General features: G+C 37.7%; 1 protein-coding gene across 3 annotated transcripts in view; it reads right to left on the bottom strand.

The window, feature by feature from the left end:
• LOC117406908 (TBC1 domain family member 4-like) overlaps window positions 1–18008 on the bottom strand; it is a 48349-nt gene that overhangs the window by 14634 nt on the left and 15707 nt on the right. Inside the window, exons 2-11 of one of the 3 annotated variants that reach the window (XM_034011298.3) lie at window positions 16348–17010; window positions 14292–14381; window positions 13045–13149; window positions 12722–12854; window positions 11517–11608; window positions 10975–11085; window positions 10167–10286; window positions 6495–6569; window positions 4992–5227; window positions 3342–3497 (exon numbers count right to left, since the gene is read on the bottom strand). In XM_034011298.3, coding sequence (XP_033867189.3) covers window positions 3342–3497; window positions 4992–5227; window positions 6495–6569; window positions 10167–10286; window positions 10975–11085; window positions 11517–11608; window positions 12722–12854; window positions 13045–13149; window positions 14292–14381; window positions 16348–17010 — 1781 coding nt within the window. Of the gene's footprint in view, window positions 1–25; window positions 514–3341; window positions 3498–4991; window positions 5228–6494; window positions 6570–10166; window positions 10287–10974; window positions 11086–11516; window positions 11609–12721; window positions 12855–13044; window positions 13150–14291; window positions 14382–16347; window positions 17011–18008 lie in introns of those variants that run through there. The other 2 variants (XM_034011299.3, XM_034922433.2) reach the window with 2 other exon arrangements.

Genomic DNA, 18008 nt, shown 5'->3' with positions numbered 1-18008 from the left:
CTTATCACACTGGGGGTGTATTTACCTTTTCTTGGAACGTGTCTAAAAGCGCTCTGGAAACTTTGTAACAAACATTTTTGACCTCTTTGGACAGAAGCCTTCATTCAACCTGAAGAAGCTGTCTTCAACAGGTTCTGTCAATAAACAATATATGATAGCTGTGGAGATCCAATATGAACTGCTGGTTATCAGTCATCACCTGCAATGGGTTTTCTGGTCGGCCAGTGAAACAGATGACCTACTGTAGTCCCCTTCACTTAGACAAATAATCAAAGCAGTGCAGAGTGGTCCATAGCTATGTTCCAACTTCAATATCATATTCTAAAAATGTTCTTTATATTGCTGTCTCCCTCTTCTACTTCTTGGCAGAGCTGAATTCCCCATAGACTCTGCAGTTCAGACTATTCATGGAAGCTTGCATGGGAAAGGGCTCTCCTCACTCACAATCCATGAATTGTGTCCTTAGTGCTAGTAGTTCTTTGAAACACCACCCCTCCAGTCTCTCTCAGTCCTGAAGAGATCAAGTGACACTGCTGTTATGAGGCACTACAAATTCTCGATTCTTCTTTAAAAAAAAAATTATATATATATATATATATATATATATATATATAATTTTTTTTTTTTCCCCCGTCAAAAAACAGGTTATGCTGCAGTTAACCTTGCGAGCTTCCTTACAAGATCTGCCAAACAGTTCTGGCAGATCTTGGCATTCCCAGACCAGCTTTTTTCCCCCAGTTTCTTCAAACAGTTTTATGAACACAATAAACTGCCAAGATCTTGTTTTATTTGTAAAGGGTACCCTCACTCTAGTGCTGCAGGCAGTGACTGCCCAACCGAGACTGAAATTATCTTAACTGCCCCAGGTGGGAAGTTCCTGAAAATATGTGCTCCGACATGAAACCGTAGGAATGTTTATCTTGTTTTGTTACAGCTAGTGCTAATATCCAATACTCGTTTGCTCTTTCCTAATCAATGTGACATCATGCACAAACAGCTCTGTACAGCTTATGATGAGAAAGATGTGTGGGTAAGACTTATTTGCAGTTTCATTTGTAGTCTTCTTTACATGAAACACGCTTTCAATGTGTTTCTGTTAATATAGCCCAGCATTAACAGACTTCAAAAAAGGAAGTTGCCTTTATTATTAAAATGTCTTGGATGAACAGAGCTTTCCGATTGGCTGGGGATTACACTATGTAACATAATTTTTGTTCCTGGGTAGTAAGTGTTATTTCCTAATTGCTTATGTATAGAAAATGGCTATTATTCCCCACAAACTTTGCTTTTGTGACCAGGACAGTGATATTTTGAAACTGACCTATTTCCAATGAGAAAACGGGTGAATTTGTGTCTTTTCGCTCACATAAAGTCAGAAAAAAACATCATATGAATCCAAATTAACATGTATTTATACTAAAGTAATACAAAAATGACTACAAAAGATTTAGAAGCGAGTAGTTTTTCGAGATTTACGATTATACTGTAAATCACTTTCACGAATCAGCCCCCAAATGTAGTCTCCCATCATGTTCTTGTTATACTGTCCTTGGTAGCGGCGTTCAAAGTCCAGTATATCCTGGTGGAAGCGCTCGCCTTGCTCCTCCGAGTACGCTCCCATGTTCTCCTTGAATTTATCAAGATGAGCATCAAGGATATGGACTTTGAGGGACATCCTACAGCCCATTGTGCCGTAGTTCTTCACCAGAGTCTCAACCAGCTCCACATAGTTTTCGGCCTTGTGATTGCCCAGGAAGCCCCGAACCACTGTGACAAAGCTGTTTCAAGCCTCTTTCTCCTTACTAGTGAGTTTCTTGGGGAATTCATTGCACTCCAGGATCTTCTTTATCTGTGGTCCGACGAAGACACCGGCTTTGACCTTTGCCTCAGACAGCTTAGAGAAGAAGTCTTGAAGGTACTTGAAGGCTGCCGACTCCTTATCTAGAGCTCTGACAAATTGTTTCATAAGGCCCAATTTGATGTGCAGTGGTGGCATCAGCACCTTCCGGGGGTCCACCAGTGGCTCCCACTTGACGTTGTTCCTCCCCACAGAGAACTCGGTCCGCTGTGGCCAGTCCCGCCTGTGGTAGTGTGCCTTGGTGTCCCTGCTGTCCCAAAGGCAAAGATAGCAGGGAAACTTGGTAAAACCGCCTTGGAGACCCATCAGGAATGCCACCATTTTGAAGTCTCCTATGACCTTGATGCCATCTCAGAAAAATGCAGATATGTATCCACTTAGGCAGCTGTAACTAAACTGAACTGGTGGGCTTAAGGCCCCTGTATTTATACTACTATTTATATTACTGGAAAGTTCTAGAAGTTACTCCAAGTTTACTCAGCACTGAATCTATCTGGAATGTTCTGGAAAATAGGTAAATTTCAAAATATCACTGTCCTGGTCACAAAAGCAAAGTTTGTGGGGAATAATAGCCATTTTCTATACTTTTGAGGCATAAGCAATTAGGAAATAACACTTACTACCCAGGAACAAAAAAAAAAAAAAAAAGTGTTACACTGTGTTATTAGTATGTCTTGTTGCCTGACTGTTTTGGCCTATCACAGTTTGTTAGTGCTTTAAATGTACAATACAATCATGACTTGCTTCAGAAAAAATAAACCAAGGGGTTTTCTTACACTTTTAAAACTCAGGATATGCAAGTTATTGTTTTATTTTAAATACATTTTAACATTAACTTTCTTATACAGCTCTTATAGTGTGTACACATGTACAAGCAGTAAAATAAGTACACGTGAATCTCCTCCCATGTATTTACCCTTTAGCCTAGATAGACCTAGACCTTTAGGAATCCCTTGAGGACTTAAACAGAGTATGAGGAAGGTGGGGGTTCAAATGCTCAAGTTAGTCCACAGTTGAGTCACACATTATTTTAGCAACAGTTACACTGAACAAAGCATTTCTTTTTCATAGTGGAAAATCCATAAACAAGACTGGAAATTATATTTTCAGAGCAACACACCCTAATGCAACTTGAAATACAGTAGCATGTAAGAACATGCTGAAGAAGTGAGGATCTTTACAGCTAATTCAATCCCACATCACCCATTCATTATAAGAGCAGTAGAATTTAAGAAAAACTTACAAGGTGAGAGACAGTTATAGTAACAATATCCTCAGAAATAAAGGCGAATTTGAGTAGACAGCTAACCAGAAAGGACCTTTTCCACTATGAAAGCGTGTTTTACGGTGAGTTAGGAGAATTAAGACTGCCATTTAAGTACAGACAGACACTGAACGAATGAGCCCGCTTGATGCAATAGCCCATAAGCCCAGAGATTGTTAAAGGGGCGGAGCTGGGGCAAGGCTGGGGCAGCCCTCTCACCTCGTGGGGGTCCCAGTGTCGGCCTGCGTGGCTTGCCAGCCAGAGCCTTGGTAAAAGTTTTTCAGGAAAGAGGGAGCGGAGAAGGAGGAGGGGAGGCTGAAGGAGGAGGTTTCGCTCTCAGATACACTGCAAGTGCGTCTTGAAATGTCAACGGGGCTGAGGCCGACAAAAACAAATCGCATTACACATGCCAAAAAAATTAAAAGATTAGACCAACGTAAATAAAAACAAGACTGCATATCAGGATTAAGAAACAAAAAGCAAAAACAAACTCCACGGAATGGTTTAAAATGACAAACATCGTGAATGTTTAATATTTAGTAATGTTATTTTTGATCAGTAAGTGCCTGTACGAGTTCTAACAAACCACCCAACTAAAATGACACTTTGAAAAACTGGCTTTGGGAGCAATAAAATAAATTGCTTTTACTGTTATTAGTGTTTTTACAAACAAGTTTTGGCTAAATATATTTATGTATATAAATGTAGAAACTATACAGGCATTTCAGTTTTCTGCTTTGTAAAAAAGAATGCTGTACTCACCGACTCATACATTCTATTTATATCTATGTGTACACTGCATCAGCCTATATGAACAGAGAAGTCATAGAGTTCTGTGGCTTATATATATTAATAGTATTACCATGCGAGTGTAGTGTAGCATAGGTGTTACATTTCCCTACCAAGCTTCTTTGAAAATCAAAATAAAAAAAAATTAAAAAAAAAAAAATTAACTGAGCATGTTGCAGGCAGTTAGTGATGCTGTCACTGATGGCATAATGTATTACAGCTAAAGGAAAGCATTCCAAAAAAGGGAGCATCTACCAGTATTAATGTGAATCAGTACTTACTAGTTGCAGTTAGTACCTCACCAAATCATATTATTATTATTATTTATTTCTTAGCTGACGCCCTTATCCAGGGCGACTTACAATTGTTACAAGATATCACATTATTTTTACATACAATTACCCATTCATACAGTTGGGTTTTAACTGGAGCAATCTAGGTAAAGTACCTTGCTCAAGGGTACAACAGCAGTGTCCCCACCGGGGATTGAACCCACGACCCTCCGGTCAAGAGTCCAGAGCCCAGAGCCCTAACCACTACTCCACACTGCTGCCATATTCTCTTTTATTTACATTTGGTTTAAACAAACAAACAAACAAACAAACAAACAATCTCAGTTGCTCAAGGCCCTTTGTTTTTATGAACTATAGACTTTTTAAACTTTGATTTAGGCATAGTAAACTCTTCGGTTCCTATTTTGTGTTGAATTAGTGTATAAATAAATAAATTATATATATATATATATATATATATATATATATATATATATATATATATATATATATACACACAAACACATATATATTTTTTTGTACTTTTAATTTGAATATCCTTATTAAAATAAGGGGACTGGTTCTCGTACAGTAACTCCGTTGCAGTGCTCCTACTTTGTCCCAAAATGGATGCTTATTTTGCTTCTCAAACAGTGAAACACTACAATGATAATCCATATAAGAATGCAGAAAAACACAACATAAAATAACTAACTGTCACAAGGCCAGAGGTTGTCAGATGTGCCTGAAAAAAAGAAAGTTGTTACTCTTAATGCCTGAGTGATAGGCGATGGGACTTGGAACCCACCTGCTCTGCAAAAGTTCAGGAGCCACGGAAAGTTGTCTGAATACTGGAGATTTGGTGTTGTGAGACTTGGAGTCTGTGAAGGAGATCTTTTTCTTGAGTGAAGGTGGGTGACTGAAGGTGTGAGCACGCCTCCGGAACTGTGGAGAGTCTGGGTCTTCCTCCGAGAAGGGTTGCCCCAGCGAAGACACGGGAGAGGCAGGTGGAGTGGGGGGAGGAGAGTCACACGGAGAACCGTCCTGCACAAGAAACCACAGAGCAGCTATGAGTAGCTTCCTAAACTCAGGACACGGACAGAAAAAAAGAACATAAAACCCTCTGGATCTATTGAGGAGCTATTGTATGCTAATGTTGTGCTTGGCTCATCGCATCCTGTTACTCACAGCACTACGAGTACATGCTACCGTAAATTCACAGTTGGAATTGATTTTGCCGATGTAGCAAAATTCCTTTTTAGTGGTCTGCGCATGTTCGGGGGGGGGGGGCTTCTAGACAGCTGAATCTGTGTTTCCTTTACATATCAGCAGCACACATCCTGCACTCTTCAAAATATCCTGGAAAACATGTTTTGTCAGCAGAAAATATTTAAGGGTAAGGGTGACTGCATTGTTGATCAATGCAGTATTTAACGTCAATGCATTTATATTATTTATTCACCTTTTTCACCAACTCACACTCTGGGGGAGATGGGGCTGGAGTAGGTTAATCCCCACAAGAGCTGCCCGTCTGCTTGTTCCTGGTTCATGTTCATGTTAGCTGACCTTGTGAGAGTCATATCTCACGTTCACGGTCTTTCACTACTACAGGAGATACAGTAACTACACTACCCTAACCACTACACAAGTCCCAAGTTTCCAAGCCCAAAAACGCAGAGCTATTCTACCTCATGACCGTAAAATTCACAGAACAAAACAGTCTGTAAGCAATAGGTGAAAAGTTCAAATTGGCTGTGTGCCTGTCAGGCTTGGAAGAGCTCTGGAGATCAACAGAAACAGGTTACCCAACAATAACTGTCATTGTCCACACAGTTTTTTGTTTTCATTTATATGATTTAATCTATGCAAACAACAATATCAAAATGGTGTAGGGGATTACTTTACTGTCAATACTACTTAGGCATGTAATGACCACAATACCTTTAAACAAGCTTTGTCAGCAACATACTGTAAATATCCACACACCCTGGCAAGGGTTTAAACTACCAATATAAAACAGATTGTATTTAATCAAAACCAGAAGATATTGCATTCAAATCAGGTAGAAACCATGGGGTCATTCACAGAATGTGGCATAACTCCTTAAAACAAATGTCCAAGCAAAATGTGATCTAATGCAGGTAAGTGGTTTGCAATACCATATATACTGGTAGACACCTTCACAATATTGTTAACCGATAATCCTGAAATATACTGTAAATATGTTCCATAATATTAACTAACATTAATAACACCAACGGCATTGTGATATCATAAGCTAATAAGAAAGTATTACATTATTGTTACACACCTTGTCAGATGGTAGGCTATTGCATCGTTCAAAGCTGTCTATGCTTCCGAGACGACCTCGCATTTTGTTGGCTCCCTGTTTGAATAAGTGAAAAGAAACAATTGCATTTTAATATTGCTTGTATTATTCAAAGATTTTAAATTAGTTCTACAGTGCATTTTCATTAAAATGGTGCTAGACTAAACCACAGTTAAGAACATTCTTCACATAATTCACAAAACAAAGCTTGGCGAATTATCACAATGACATAGTATTGATTTTTAAAACCATGCCCCAATAAAGTTACACTATTAGAAGACTACCCCTGTCTTCACATTTTTAATTGTTACAGATAAAACATGCACACACACATTGCCAGTTTGGTATATTCCTGAATGTTTTGCACAAGCCTGGTCCCATGGAATAAGTGTAATGATGATCCCGCTTTCATAACTATGAAATGGAAATCATATTTCTACCCTTTTATAGACATTGTATACTTATGTATATTTTCTGGTTTAAAAAAAAAAAAGTACATTACTGTGAGAAGAGTTTTATCAAAAAACGTCATTAATCATGTCATGTACTGTAATGCGTTTGTGTCAGATATGAATGCTTTTTTCCTTGGTAGCTGTGGGAGACTGGTAATGATCCACAAAGATGTGTAAGAAAATGTGTTGCAATGAAGAAGAAAAAAATAAGCCATATGGGAAGTTCCACACAATGCTTCAGAAGCAGAATTATCCACCAGATTGGCATAATTAAGTCTCTTCTCATGAGCATCACAACAGAAGTTGTTAAAATAGCATTATTAACAGAAACTAGGGGGCAGGTTTCATTATATTATTCATCTGCAGGAAACAGATTAGGTCTCATGAGTTTAATTTATTAGTATTTGTTAATGCCTTGATTTGTATCTCGGCAGCATGACTAAACACTAGAAGCCCTGCGGCAGTCATTTTGATGGTTTTTGGTTTTAAAATGTAATTCTCAAGTAGTGTAACACATATGGGGCTGCGTGTTCATGTACCTTTCTGTCCGTATGCATTAAATACTCTCACTTGAAATGCAGGAGTGCAGAAATAAAGGAGATATATTACATTACACCTAAAAGCCCTGGGAGCAGTCACATTGACGGCCACACAGAAAACAACTGTATTTTGATTATACAGAACGGTATTCTACTTTATTATTTTTATTTACCAGTCCACAATGTGTTTAGCTGTAATTAGATTAGTCTCTACTCTCTGCCTGAGTGAATGACTGACAGTCTATTGTTTTTCAATCAGCCATTTCAAAGGCTGGTGCCTGCTTGCCACCTGTGCTGTTTTGGTCAGTCAATTAGCATCAGGACTAGTGAAAATAAATACCAGAGACCATGGAGTTTTACAACGCAAGACAATATGGAGTTGATGTTTTGGATCAGATGCCTCGGAAGTATTCCGTGAAAGCTGGCTCCCGACGGTGGTCTGTTCAGGTGTTTTACAATGTATTGGACCTAGCAGCCTCTATCAACTCCTGGGTACTTTACAAAGAATGCACGGAGAAGAATTTACCAAGGAGAGAATATATTTTACAGTTGGCACAGGAACTTTGCAAGAAGCATTTGGAACAGAGGGAGACTGCCAAGCGTGTACCCACAGCTGAAGCTGGCAACCCCGCTGAGAGCCGCAAGAGACGCCAATGCCAGGTTGGCAAGTGTAATAAAAATAAAACTTTGGGCAGCTGTGCCCTGTGCAGACAGGCGGCGTGGAGAAGCCCATTATCTGTGTTGATTGTGCCTTAGACTCAAGGTAAAGGAATACCATTTTGTCAAAAACAGAAAAAAATTAGACTTGCTTTTGCATATCTGATAACAATCCGATTGCTGTTGAAAAGTTAAAAATGTACTGCTATCGTTTGAGTTTTATAAATATGTATGTCGTAAACCGATGTCTGTTCAGATGTTTATTAACATTTTCTTGTTTTGATTTGTAAAATAAATGTTCATGTGTGTAATATTATATATATATATATATATATATATATATATATATATGCACTTCGTTGTTCAGATGTTTATGTACCATACTCAATAAAAAAAAAAAAAAAATTACATCCGACTGTTTCTCCTTTCGTTATACTATTTACAGTGTTCTGAATACAGCCGTCAGAAAGACTGCTGCGGGGCTTCTAGGTATGAGTATTTCTCCGGTCCGTCTAGTGTTAACAAGTTATGTTGATGTCTAGAATTACAGTACAGGCCTCACCCTAAAATGACTAAGTATCATACAAATGTATAAAAAACAGTATCACCCTTTCTGTGATCAGGCTGCCATTCACTCGTGCCTCATTTGGCTGAATAGTACATGTATGTTACTAACGTAAGTCCCCCGCCACAGGGTATCGGCATCACAAAAAGCAGCTTTCCATGACCTGCTCTACATCCACTGTATGTAAAAATGTGTGACAGACTTACAGATTCATCATTTTATCCCAGATACAGAAACTCTCAATAACTTGTGGTAAAAAAAAAATATGTAAAGTCGTTTTATTGTGTGGCATACTTTCAGTAACTTGTGCTATAGACTGTCCTGAACAAGTCTCATCACCATTGGAGGAGTGGTTCTCTTAACCTTAATGTAAAACTTGAGTGTGAAATGCATATGTACAGGTGTCTCCACTATATCCCTGTTGTCAGAAAAGACATTACAGGTGGGGTGTAATAAATAGTAAGAATTACCAAGAGTGGATCTTTTGTTTTTGTTAAACCCACTGACTCATGTTCTCAAGCATGGATTCTGTACATTCTGCAGATACCCCTTTTTTGTGTGCGAATGTTTTGTTTGGAAAAAGTCCAACGTCAGTGTACAAGTCCTAGCTTCTCCCATTTTCAGAAACAATAACATCTTTCATAACACTCCTGTCATTGACTGTATCTGTTTCAATTTGACCTGAGATTTGTAAAACACCGCCCTGAAAAAAGTTTAAATTCTCTAAAACACGCAATTACTCTTTCAAGCAGGGCGTTTAGAAGCAGGTGTAACCATTCCCTTTAGGCATATTAAATGTTACATGTATACACTGGAAAGTTACAAGTAAGGTTACAACAGAAAAATGTAAAAGCAGAGCCAAATATGAATCGGCTTTGGCTCTATAACAGACACACTGCTTTATGAGAAATTGCTGCATTGACAGGATCTTACTTTCACAAAATATGTTGAACAATTTGAATACAGCAAGAAACTTCTGATAAAGTAGTTGACATATATTATTTAACTGTTCCTAATTCTAAACCAAGTACCAAGCATAATTCAGATATAAGCACCCTCAATAATACAGAATCAGAGTGAATAGGAATACAGCATAATACATTGTTACCGTGTATTGTAGCTTACATGTCTGATTTGTAGCTGGTGTTTTCTGCTTCTGTCTAGCTTCCATAAAGACTCAATGTGGAAACAGTTCTGTATTTCTAAAGTAACATTACTCTTCCCCCCTTTTGGTTCCTGAACATACTGTCAGAACTTCTCTTAAAAAAAACAATAGCATCATTGTAGAAAGCAGGCTTCAGGGCTGACCTTTTTTTATTTATTTAATTCTCATTATTTTCCCAAATGAATCATTCACAATATCACTAAAATGCCAGCCCTTACACACATTAAATTGTGTTTTTTTTTCTTTTTGTTTATATCCTACAGCAGTCTGTCTTACCCTGGAGAAGATGTTTTCCAGGGAGCTTGTCAAAGACTTCTTGGCCTTACTTTTCAGAATATCCAGTTTAAACTTGCCACTGCTCGCTGGATGTTCAGGAATCGGATTGTTCTGTGCATTCTGTGAAAAAACACAACAGGGTACGGAGGGTGAACCACCTGGTGTTTGAAAATGCTAGTTTACGGTACATAAGGAAAATACACCTTTAACTTCATTGTGGACCTCTGTTCAGTTTCTTTCTGCAAATAAGATTACAGAGAATAGAGATAAAGCATTATACATGGCACTGCAGTATGCATTAAAGACTGAACCATATATGCATATATGTACATGCATATCATTCAAATGCTATTGCAACAAGTAGTATTAGAAATGTTCTTGTTTGGCTCACAAGGGGGACCTAATGGCAAGCAGGCTTCACGAGTTGGGAACTGCGCGTTTTGTCGAAGTTATGCATAAGATATTAAAACTATGGAAGTACAAAAAACACAATGTAAGTAATTACTTTAGACACTGCAGCTTTAATTCAAATGAGGAAACACATGAGAGGTGTCCTATCAGTTGTGTCTGCAGAACTGTTCCAATCTTATTACAAGAACATTACCAATTGTCTTTCAACTAAATACAGTATACTTTAGTCAGCAATGTACAATAGTGTTACAGTGTTTTAAAATCTCTCCATGTTTCCAGTAGTTGGCTTTGAAATATAATGACCTTAATCATTTCAAACAGAATAAAGTTAATTGGCAATAGAGATTTGCTCTGCTCTATCAATCAGAAGAAGAAAATGCAGTAAACAGCACAGTACCACAGGAGCTTCTCCAATGTGAAGGTGTGTTTTCTGCTTGGCTTCACACATCTGCCGCAGATGGAGAATTACCAGCTCATTCTCTTCTTGATCACTGCCAGGCTTCATTTTCTGTAAGGCAGTGCGAAGATGCAACAGATGTCAAAACTTGTAAACCCAATGCAATTTTTCTGTCGGCGTTCCAGACGAGTTTAACCAATACTGTTAACAGGCATTTTTGTCAAAAGTAAAACAATTTATTTATTTATTTTTAACTAGAATACAACCTTTGGTATATGTAAAGCTGGCATACTTATTTGATAAGCTTTCGTAGCTCCTTTTAAAAGAACATGTGCCGATCGGCAAACCAACATAAAGGCCAACAACACAGGCTGGCAGCAGAGGCTGTAGAATTTTACATGCCACATAGTTCTGAACACCGGAGGGAGCGAGAGTTTAAGTGAGGTTCCTGAAATAAGACAATTGAGCTGCGATGTGTGTACGTTCCCTTTGTAGGTTCCAGTTCAATAACATGAATCAGAATCCAATCCATGCAATAGTACCTGAGCACGTTCAAAAATGTCAGCTTGTTCATTGTCAGTCAAAAGGGAGAGCTGTCTCTGTATCACAAGCTTAGCTCTAGGTGGGTAAAGCCCTAGACAAGAAAAAAAGGGGGAAAAATAAGTTACAAAATATCTAGTGTAGGCTCTAATTCTCTATGTTAGGAGAATTAAACACAACATTAATTAGCAGGAGGTAATTGTTGAGGATGCAAACCAGTCTGGTATACCTTAAGGAGGTCCAGTCCAAACAGTGGACTGGTCCATCTTATTTTACACATAGTAGTCATGTGTGGTGTTTTAAAATGATTGGAGTGTGAGAAATACTCCCATTTACATGATTTTTTTTTTTTTTTTTTTTTTTTTTTTTTTTTTTTTTTTTTAACACATAGAAATTATGCATATATTATACTGCTAGACGATAGTTTTCAGTAAAATCAGTGACATCATCACAAGCGTCGTCTCGTTGCCACAGCAACAGGCAGATTATACCGAGAGAGAAATTACAGGAGGCCACATTTTGCATTCTGAACCAGCCTCGGTAGTAGCTATAATATATAATTCCGTACTGGTATTTTCGACTCTCAAAGGGTGACACTAAATGAACCACGGTGCAGCCTAGACTGGATATCACGCTTTTTTTTTTTTTACAGTCCAACCCACATCCCTAGTAAATTATACCTCATATGTCCTTTGTTTTAAAAATATAAGTGGAGGTTTACTGTTCATATAAAGAAGTAATCATTTCTAAAACAAAATATACATAATATTGAGAATAGCATTAAACAATAATTTATAGCAGGCTTGAATCATGCCTAGTAATGCAATACAATAAATGTTGTACAGGTTCACAAATGTAAAGTTTCTGAAGAACTTCATGTCTGTCTCACATGTGCATTGCAGTTAACACTTACAATTTAACAAAAAGCTTTTTTGTGCGTATGTGTTTTTTTCTAAATAATTAAAATCACCCAAGTAGTTACTGTTTTACATGTGCAACGCTTCACGTTATTTTTTTATCTCAATCGCTCCTTCAGGCTAAAAAGTCAATTGAATTTGTCACAGGTGGTCTGTTCGAATTTGGGGTTTAAAAAGCTACAGATTTATGTAAAGCAGTGTCTACTGTGGTAACTGATGTTTCCATTCTATTACCCCATTACACATATTTGAGGAAAGCTGAAACTGGCAAACAAAGACTGAATCTGTACCTTCGATCCTCTCACAGAGTTTATGTAAGTCATGCATTGGGCAGGCCTCACACAGTTTAATTTGAGTCTTTGCGTTCTGAAGAGCAGCAGCGGTACTAAAGGCTTGTTTTAGAGTCAGCATCACTTCATCCACCTAACAGAGAAGACAAGGACAAACGTAAAATGTATTTGAATGAGGAAAATACATCAAGCACAGAAAGAGTATCTGTAATGTATTTGTATAATAAAAGTATACTTAATATATAGATTTCCTTTTTTTCAAATGTGATGAACATTGTTCTAACATTTTAAAAAGAGCTTTTTAAAAGTACTAATATACTAACCAAAGCATCGCTTGCACACTGGAACACGTAGCACACATACTGGCATGGCCCAGATTCAACAGCTTCCCGGCAGATGAACCCAAAATGATCAATATGTTGTATTCCCTTACAAAAAAATAAAATAAAATAAGTCAAAACAAGTCAACTCAATTACTGAAGTAAGGTAAATTGAATTACTGTTGATGTGGTCAATTGTATTACAGGCAAGGTTAACAATAACAAATAATAATAATAAATAAAAAAGTTACAGAACACTTTGTTTACAAGAAATGTATTACTTTACCTGTGCTGTAGCCCATGCTGTCTGTATAGTTGCTAAGATCCGGGCAACACAAGTACAGCAAAGGTATGGTTTCTTGTGAATGTTGCAAGTGTTCTGTAACCCTTTATCACATACCAGCCGAATATCTATTCCTTGTTCATTGTACTGAAAGTTGTGCAAGGATGTGCATTCACTTGGGATGATGTTTTCATACTGTATGAGACTTTAGTCATTTTCAGGATATACTATCTGTATTCCACATTTGGTATGCTAGTACTGGCATCCTGAATATTGTCAACACGTGTATAGCACTTAATTTGATACTTTCCTTTATGATATATTGTATAACTTGAAACCCTAAAAAGCATTTAACTGACCAGCAGAGAACATAAGAAAAGGATACTGCAGGTGAGGAGAAGTCTGTTCTTTTATTATGTCCTTCATTTATAACTAGATAGATTGGACAGCATTGCTGGAAGGATGGGGGCCCTTACATACTTCAAGCAGCTTCCACTTCTTCCACAGATCAGATAGGAACTTGCAGCTAATAACAAATTGTGGGGGTCTTACCCAAATAAGAGTTGCAAAATAGTTGAACATTAAAGGGGAATTAACTGAAATGCTACAGTGCATTAATATTTTTAATATCAGTTTTCAGTAATATATACCAAACAGTACTGTTGAGACCAGCAACATGTATTGAACGACTGGGCAGGCAGTTCAGAGATGAAAACAGGTCTCCTATGAGACATTACAAACAAAGCCATTGACTGAAACATCCAAAGGGAATCCATGGAAACTAGTATGAAATCTCAGTGAATCTATTCCTAAAATGCTAGAATGAAACCCCACCCCAAATTCTGGAACCCTTTAAACTCAACTTACAATTAGTTTTTTATATATATATATATATATATATATATATATATATATATATATATATATATATATATATAAATATATATAAATATAAAAAGATACCAACCTGAGAACATGACGAAATATCTTTAAAATTCTTTTCAAGCACAACCGTTTTGGTGTCTGGACTAATGAGGTTCACTTCAAATCGTCCAACCTATTCATGAAGGAAAACAATGAGTGTTTTGTTAAATCTGTCATTTGTCATCAAGCAGGAAAACAAGTCTGTTCAATCTTGTGATGCTTAAAACTTATCCTGTGACATCGCTTACGGCAGTTTTGTAAACCATGCATAATAAAAAAAAAAATAAAAAAAATGTAATTCAAGGACACCAAAACTTAACAGATTTACCCAAATATACCAGTTTTTCACTGCAAACCACATACATCCAGATCAGGAATGATTACAAGGTACAGGCATACACGATGTATCTTAATTAGGTGGAGGGATTGACTCGTTTGTAATCTACAAGGAGATTCATTTTGAAATCTGCAATGCAAATGATTAATAATTGAATCTGCAGCATACACCGATACAGAATCGGCCACTGCCATTGTAAGTGCAGTAGAATGGCAGTAGAGTTTAATTGAGTTCAGCTGTCCATATGAAAGTTGTGGGGTGACGCAAGATACAGACAAATGCCCACTAAGCAGAGATCACTAAAACGCATCTCATAAACAAGGAAATGGATCTGAATCACCGTTGACCAGGACTGTAACTGAAATGCATATTATTTAACTGGGAATCGACAGTGTCAATTGAATAGGATTATAAAAAATGATTAGGCTTCCCTTAGCCAATCAAAATGCCAGATTCACTAAGATTCCTGGACAATTTCATTTTTGCATAGCACCAAAAAACAATATCTAAGAAACCTGTTTTCGAAGTAAAATCTTTTGGAATAAAACTGTCTTACAAAATATGGATACAGCACTTTATCTAAATATTATACATAACTTTAAATCAGTCAATTTTAATATATACCATAACATAAAAAATATAAAAAATAAACTATATATAATTAGATCAAATTTAAGATAAAGTCTTTGTAAATGTTATATATATATATATATATATATATATATATATATATATATATATATATATATATATATAATAATCGTAAAACTTCAAATAATTGCCGGGTCTCAAATAACCACCTGTCTCCAATACACGCCGGGTCTGCTGGCAAATATTGTAAATAAAGCGTTTAATTGAAGTATACACACTGCTGTGCAAAAGTCTTAGACATGTTGCATTTTTCTACTCTGATGCATTATGAGCATCAACAATTTACTCAAAGCCTCCACTAGTGTTTTCTACTATTATAACAATCTTGACTTGCATAAAGAAGGAAAAATTGAGTGAAATAGCTAGCGTCACTCGATTTTCAAGGTGTGGTATCCGAAGGATAATCAACAAGTACAGAGAAACATCATCTGGAATTGACAAACCCAGGACTGGAAGACCCAAAAAGCTGTCTAACAAGGACGAGCACTACTTGAAGAGAATATCCTTATGGAATAGAAAGACAAGAATTGAATTGACAACAGAACTGGCAGAAGGCACAGGTGTCGTTGTCCCTCAAATCAACAGTACGAAGGTCACTCTTGAAATCAGGACTTAAAGGATGTGTTGCAGCTTTGGACTGGTGATGGATGGACGACGACATCTGTGCCTTCTGCCAGTTCTGTTGTCAATTCAACGCTTGTCTTCTTTCTATTCCTTAAGGATATTATCTTCAAGTATTGCTCATCTTTTTTAGACAGCTTTTGGGGTCTTCCAGTCCTGGGTTTGTCAATTACAGATGACGCTTCTCTGCAATTGCTCCATAACGCCATTACATTAACACTTGTAGGTCTCATTAAAAAAAACAACACTGTCTCTTAACTATGGCTCCCATTATAAAGGGGGAGAACTGTATTATACACATTATACAGTATATATATCTTTTATTACTGCAATCTACAGATGTACAGTTAATCTGTTTCTTATGGTATACAGTAAGGCCATCTTGTTACAGAACCAGCATTGAGCCTTTGCAGTCCCAAGGCTCCTGCCCAAGAAGAGTTCCATAAGAGATAGGGTCACCTGTATAAATAAGCTTGAAATGAATGCATACCTGAAAGAGCATGGTTCTGTTCTTCTCTGCATCCGAGGGCTGCACATGGCTTGGAGCGCTGGCGTGCCGCCTGCGGACTGGCCCCTTTGAAGTGCTGTCAGACACTTTCTTCTGCATTACAGCTGCCACGCTGTTGCACCTGCTGCGGAACTCTTGCTGATCATCGAAGTCTGAATCTTCCAGAATGCACTCTGGCAAGGCACTGCGAGAGCCCCAAAGACTGGCCTGGCTGGTGCTGACTGAAAACAGGCCAGAGGCGCCGTCACCACCCTCTGACCTCAGGTCAGAGGCGCTATTGACACCCTCTGACCTCAGGCCAGAGGCGCTGCCGCCACCCGCGGACGTCTCAAAGGTGCTCTTGAGGAGGTCAGTGAGGGGATCCCCGTCCCCAAGTGTGAATTCTACGTGCGAGTCTGCCGATCCCCGCTGCTCGTTCAGCAGCTTCAAACGCTGCCGGTCCACCTCGTGCTGTTTGAACTTCTCAATGCACTCATCGATTAGGGTGGAGGGGGCCTTCTTGTTGGCAACGGTCACCTTCCCACAGTACAGCATCTCAAATTTCTGAGAGTTGTAAAAGGCATCCTCGCCCTCCTGCTTTGTCTTTGTATTTTCTTTAAGGGCCGCTTTTGACACCTGCCGGATACTGCTGATGACATCAGGAACCTGAAAAAAAAAAAAAAAAAAAAACTTAAAAGTTAAGCTGATTTTATATTGTGACTATATGGATATGAAGTGTAAGCAGTGACATCCTTGGAGGTCAGAACAGGTTATTTTGGAACAGCGCACCAGTGTGTGCTAAAAATAAACTTGCACAATTACGTTTTACTCTAAAGCATCTTGTGTCGTTGTCTGCCTCCACCTGCACACACACACACACACTGGTCCCTACTTGGAAGGTGCCACCTACTTTCCAACCACTAGGGATGCCCTTTCACAAACTACATGTAATACTGTAGTTGAAAGTTAATTGAAAAGCACAAAGTAGAAGTAAGATACGACAAAGTAAGAAATAGCACGCAGAACACATTCACCTAGAGTGTTTTATTTCAAACAACATGAGCAATAAAGTATATTGAACCAATCTAGGTTTTACTATAGACATATGTATACAGTACTATAGAAGTTACACACTTAAACTACTCACATTTACCTACTTGCTAAAATTAAATGAATTCAATTAAGTTAGAAGTGGCGTGTGCAGATTAAGCTCATAAACAAAAACATTGGCTGTAAAAGTATAAATATACCTGAATATCTGGTATCAAGTCAAAAAGCAGAGCCAATGTTTCATGGAAAGCACAAACACAGCACCCTGCCTCAAAGTGAACCACTGTACCAAAATAACTGAGTTACCTTGATTTAAATGTGACTAACTACTTTCATCTAGACAAGACTTCATATAATTTGTTTGTCAAACACAAACAAAAACTACGACTGTAATGCAGCACCTACTGGGAGAACCACTTCTTACTTGTTATCTCTTTTTGTTAATGACAACAAAAAAAAGTCAGATCACAAGTCAGATGGAAGTAAAATACCTGTATTTATAAAATTTGTTTATGTTAATACTGTACTTCTATCTGCTCCTTGTATTCATTAATATGTTGGCAAAAAAACATTACTAGCTCACAATGCTCGAGATCTACAAATACAAACCCAAA

The sequence above is a fragment of the Acipenser ruthenus genome, chromosome 8 (genome assembly GCF_902713425.1).
Source record: "Acipenser ruthenus chromosome 8, fAciRut3.2 maternal haplotype, whole genome shotgun sequence".
Taxonomy (NCBI): Eukaryota; Metazoa; Chordata; class Actinopteri; order Acipenseriformes; family Acipenseridae; genus Acipenser; species Acipenser ruthenus.
This window is presented reverse-complemented; position numbering and strand designations above follow the sequence as displayed.